The 3,278-nt window shown below is 38.6% G+C and overlaps 1 protein-coding gene across 2 annotated transcripts in view; it reads right to left on the reverse strand.

Annotated features, from left to right (window-relative positions):
• flvcr1 (FLVCR choline and heme transporter 1) overlaps positions 1-3,278 on the reverse strand; it is a 13,206-nt gene that overhangs the window by 5,345 nt on the left and 4,583 nt on the right. For both annotated transcript variants that reach the window (XM_005732693.2, XM_013910765.1), the window contains one exon: positions 1,691-1,758. In XM_005732693.2, coding sequence (XP_005732750.1) covers positions 1,691-1,758 — 68 coding nt within the window. The remainder of the gene's footprint in view (positions 1-1,690; positions 1,759-3,278) is intronic.

Genomic DNA, 3,278 nt, shown 5'->3' on the forward strand with positions numbered 1-3,278 from the left:
TGTGTGTGTGTGTGTGTGTGTGTGTGTGTGTGTGTGTGTGTGTGTGTGTGTGTGTGTGTGTGTGTGTATTGCTGAGACAAGCAGCAGCTGAATGAGCATCAGCTTTTCCATCACTCAGTGTGTGTACAGTGTCTGATGGCGACAGAGAAAAAAAGACATGAGTCTTTCAAAGTGACTGAATCAGCCCGCTCTCTGTTGATTTAGCTTTGTGTGTGTGTGTGTGTGTGTGTGTGTGTGTTATGGTGGGATGCAGGCATGCATGAAAGCAGCTAATGAACTCAGAGACAGACAATAACCTCGTGTCTCATCGCAGCCGTCACAAGTTGCTCTGTTCTTTGCTTTCTCAATAACCTCTCTGTATATTTCTCCCTCTCAGCCTCTCCATCCACTCTGCAGTTTTCTAACACCTGTTTTATCTGCATTTTACATTCACCAGAGTAACATAAATGACACAAACATGGTTTACAGTGGTCGAAGTGGAGCAGCTGGTGCACATATGTGCTGACAGAGTAACAATTTTCCACTATGATGACAGTATTTTACCCACATTGCGTCCACACTCACGCTCTTTTCATCATAACCTTTAAGAACATGAAGGTCAAATTAAAGAGAAACAGTGAACTGAAGGCTTCACTTTGCCCTTTGGCTCAAAATACAGTACACACAGAACTGCAGCTGCTGATATTAAAGTGCAATATCAGATGGTTTTATGTGTAATTTAAGTGTTTTTTTATGCTTAAAGAGTCTATTGAGTTCTGTGTTGTAGAGGTTGGAAATCAGTATATATATTAGACGCTTGTATACAAGGAGGAGAGATGTTTAGCTTTGTTGACTGTCACCAGTTATTGTTTGGGTTATTTTTATGTCTCACATTCATGACTCGCCAACTTTGGTCTCTAGGTGGCTTTTACTTGTTTCTTGAAGTCTCAAAAACATCAAAACAAAAACAGATGCATCACAGTTATTAGCCTAAGTAAAAAAGCCAGATAAACATGAATAAAGTTAGTAGGTTGTGTGGTATTACTTAACATCTTGCTATATAAGAAAACGGAGTTATCTTACCAATAAGTAAGTAAGCATGTTGATTGCAAGTTTCCAGCGCTTTTACCAAACGAAAGAGCTTCTTAACATCAAAAGTATCAGAATAAGTAAGATGGAAATTTCAAACCAGTGGGTTTCCAGAGTTATTGGGCTTGATCTTGTGCAAACATCAAAATGTCTGCACAAGATTTATTAATATGTTTATTAGTATATCAAACTAGTGAGCAATCCAGTTTAATGACACCAGAACCAATCAACCTGATCAAAATTACAAAACTGTGAATATCGTCATGAGCTAAGAGCTCAGAATAACGATTACTATGTTAATTATTAATAACAACCTCTTCACAATCAACTCAACTTGATTGTGATGAGTGTTTGTAGTCATGGATGTCTGCTACATTATTGTACTGTAATGTGTAACAGCGGTTAGCACTAACTGCCTCACATGCTCTGTGGGGCCTCTCTGTGTGGAGTCTGTTTGCTCTCCCTGTTCCTGCTTTGGTTTGCCTCCGGGTGCTATGGATAACTCCCAGTCCCAAAATATGCATGTTATGTTAACTGGCATTTCTAAAATGACCTCGTGATACTCATAACTTCTCCAGAGTCATCTTGCCCAGTCTCAGCTGGGACGGATGGATGATTTTACCTCATAACAGGCCATGATCATCTGGTTGAGAAGTGTTGAGACAGAGTAGAAGGAGCCAGTCATTATACCTGCAGACAGACAGCAAAGGCAAAGATGAGCACAGTTTTGCATTTAGCTTAAAATTGAAATAATCCATGAGGATTATGACTGAGCTAGAATTGGATGTTTATAATTATAAATAATAAATAATAAGTATAATTCTGAATGCAAACACTCAAAGCAGACATTAAAATAAGAACCAAACAGTAAAAGTAGCATTAGTAGTAGTGATGTACTGTAAATTGATGTTATAGCTCTTCTTTCATTGAGCCTCTGAGACCCAAAAAAAAAGCAAAATATCAAAGTTTTTGATATTTATTTTTTTTTATATAATATAAGTATTGTGGTTGAAAGAAATATGTGACAGTAAAATAAAAAAATATTTATTTTTAGTCCTATGTAAAGGACATCTGGTCTTGCTTGACTGCAGAATGGTTTAATGTAATGATATTGTTTTCATTTTTGTGTGGGTTTCTGGTAAAATGTATTTTTATTTCATGGACATCAACAGTTAGGTGAAGGTAACATGTCTGAAGACTAAAACATGATTTTAACAAAGAAGTTTTAGCTTAAACTTCGTTCTGCACACCTGATTATCACTAAGGTTGTTAGGTCATATCTCCCACTGATCATGTGTGACATGACAGAGTGATATGAGTGACGCAGAAAGGATTTCACTCAGAATTGTGAAAGGGGACTCAGACTTAGTGCTGTCAGGAGACGAGGTAGAGAAGGGCCAGACAGCAAAACAGGAAAGCTCAGAGGAGGGAATACTAACTTTTGAGGAAATGACTATACCTGAAGTTTATTACTGATACGAAGTGTTGTGTATGTTAGGCTGAAGTTGTGGGATTTGGTTTCTCTGGCACAAAGTGGAGAACAGGACATCTCCTCAGCTACTGATGTAGCACTGATGTAGTCCTGTTGCAGTCCGTTTAAGAGAGGTCTCACCTTCCAGAGGGCATTATTGTTTTCCCCTCAGAGCCATCCTTTAATGTACTTTTAGCAAATGTATTACTAATGACAGGAATCAAAAAAAGTTTTTAATGTAAGCTAAATTTTAGCTCATTATGCATTCTACGTGTGTGTGTGTGTGTGTGTGTGTGTGTGTGTGTGTGTGTGTGTGTGTGTGTGTGTGTGTGTGTGTAGTGTACACATTGTAATCCCAAAAAGCTTTAAAGCCCTGGGTTACAAATTGCTTCTTACCCATAACGGTGCTGTCACTTTTTCTCTGCTCAGGCTCTGCAATAACTTCTTGTACAGCCTCCTCTGCACTTTCACCATCTTGCTCTAATTCCTACCCTCCTCCACTTCCTCTCCTGACTACAATAGGTCTGATTCTCCTTCTACAATTCTGAGCAAAATCCTTTCTACCTCACTCTTTCCTCAGCTTCCTGAAGGAGGGACGTAGGTTGACACCAAGAGTTAGCAAGTCATTTATCCACGTACACTGCCAAGGACACGGAATACCCTTTGTTTTAAAAGGGTAAAACTGATGTATATTTCTGAAATCCTACTAAACTTAATTAAGGCACCCCATATCGAAGAA

The sequence above is a fragment of the Pundamilia nyererei genome, unplaced genomic scaffold (assembly GCF_000239375.1).
Source record: "Pundamilia nyererei isolate P.nyererei 1_Seehausen unplaced genomic scaffold, PunNye1.0 scaffold00048, whole genome shotgun sequence".
NCBI lineage: Eukaryota > Metazoa > Chordata > Actinopteri > Cichliformes > Cichlidae > Pundamilia > Pundamilia nyererei.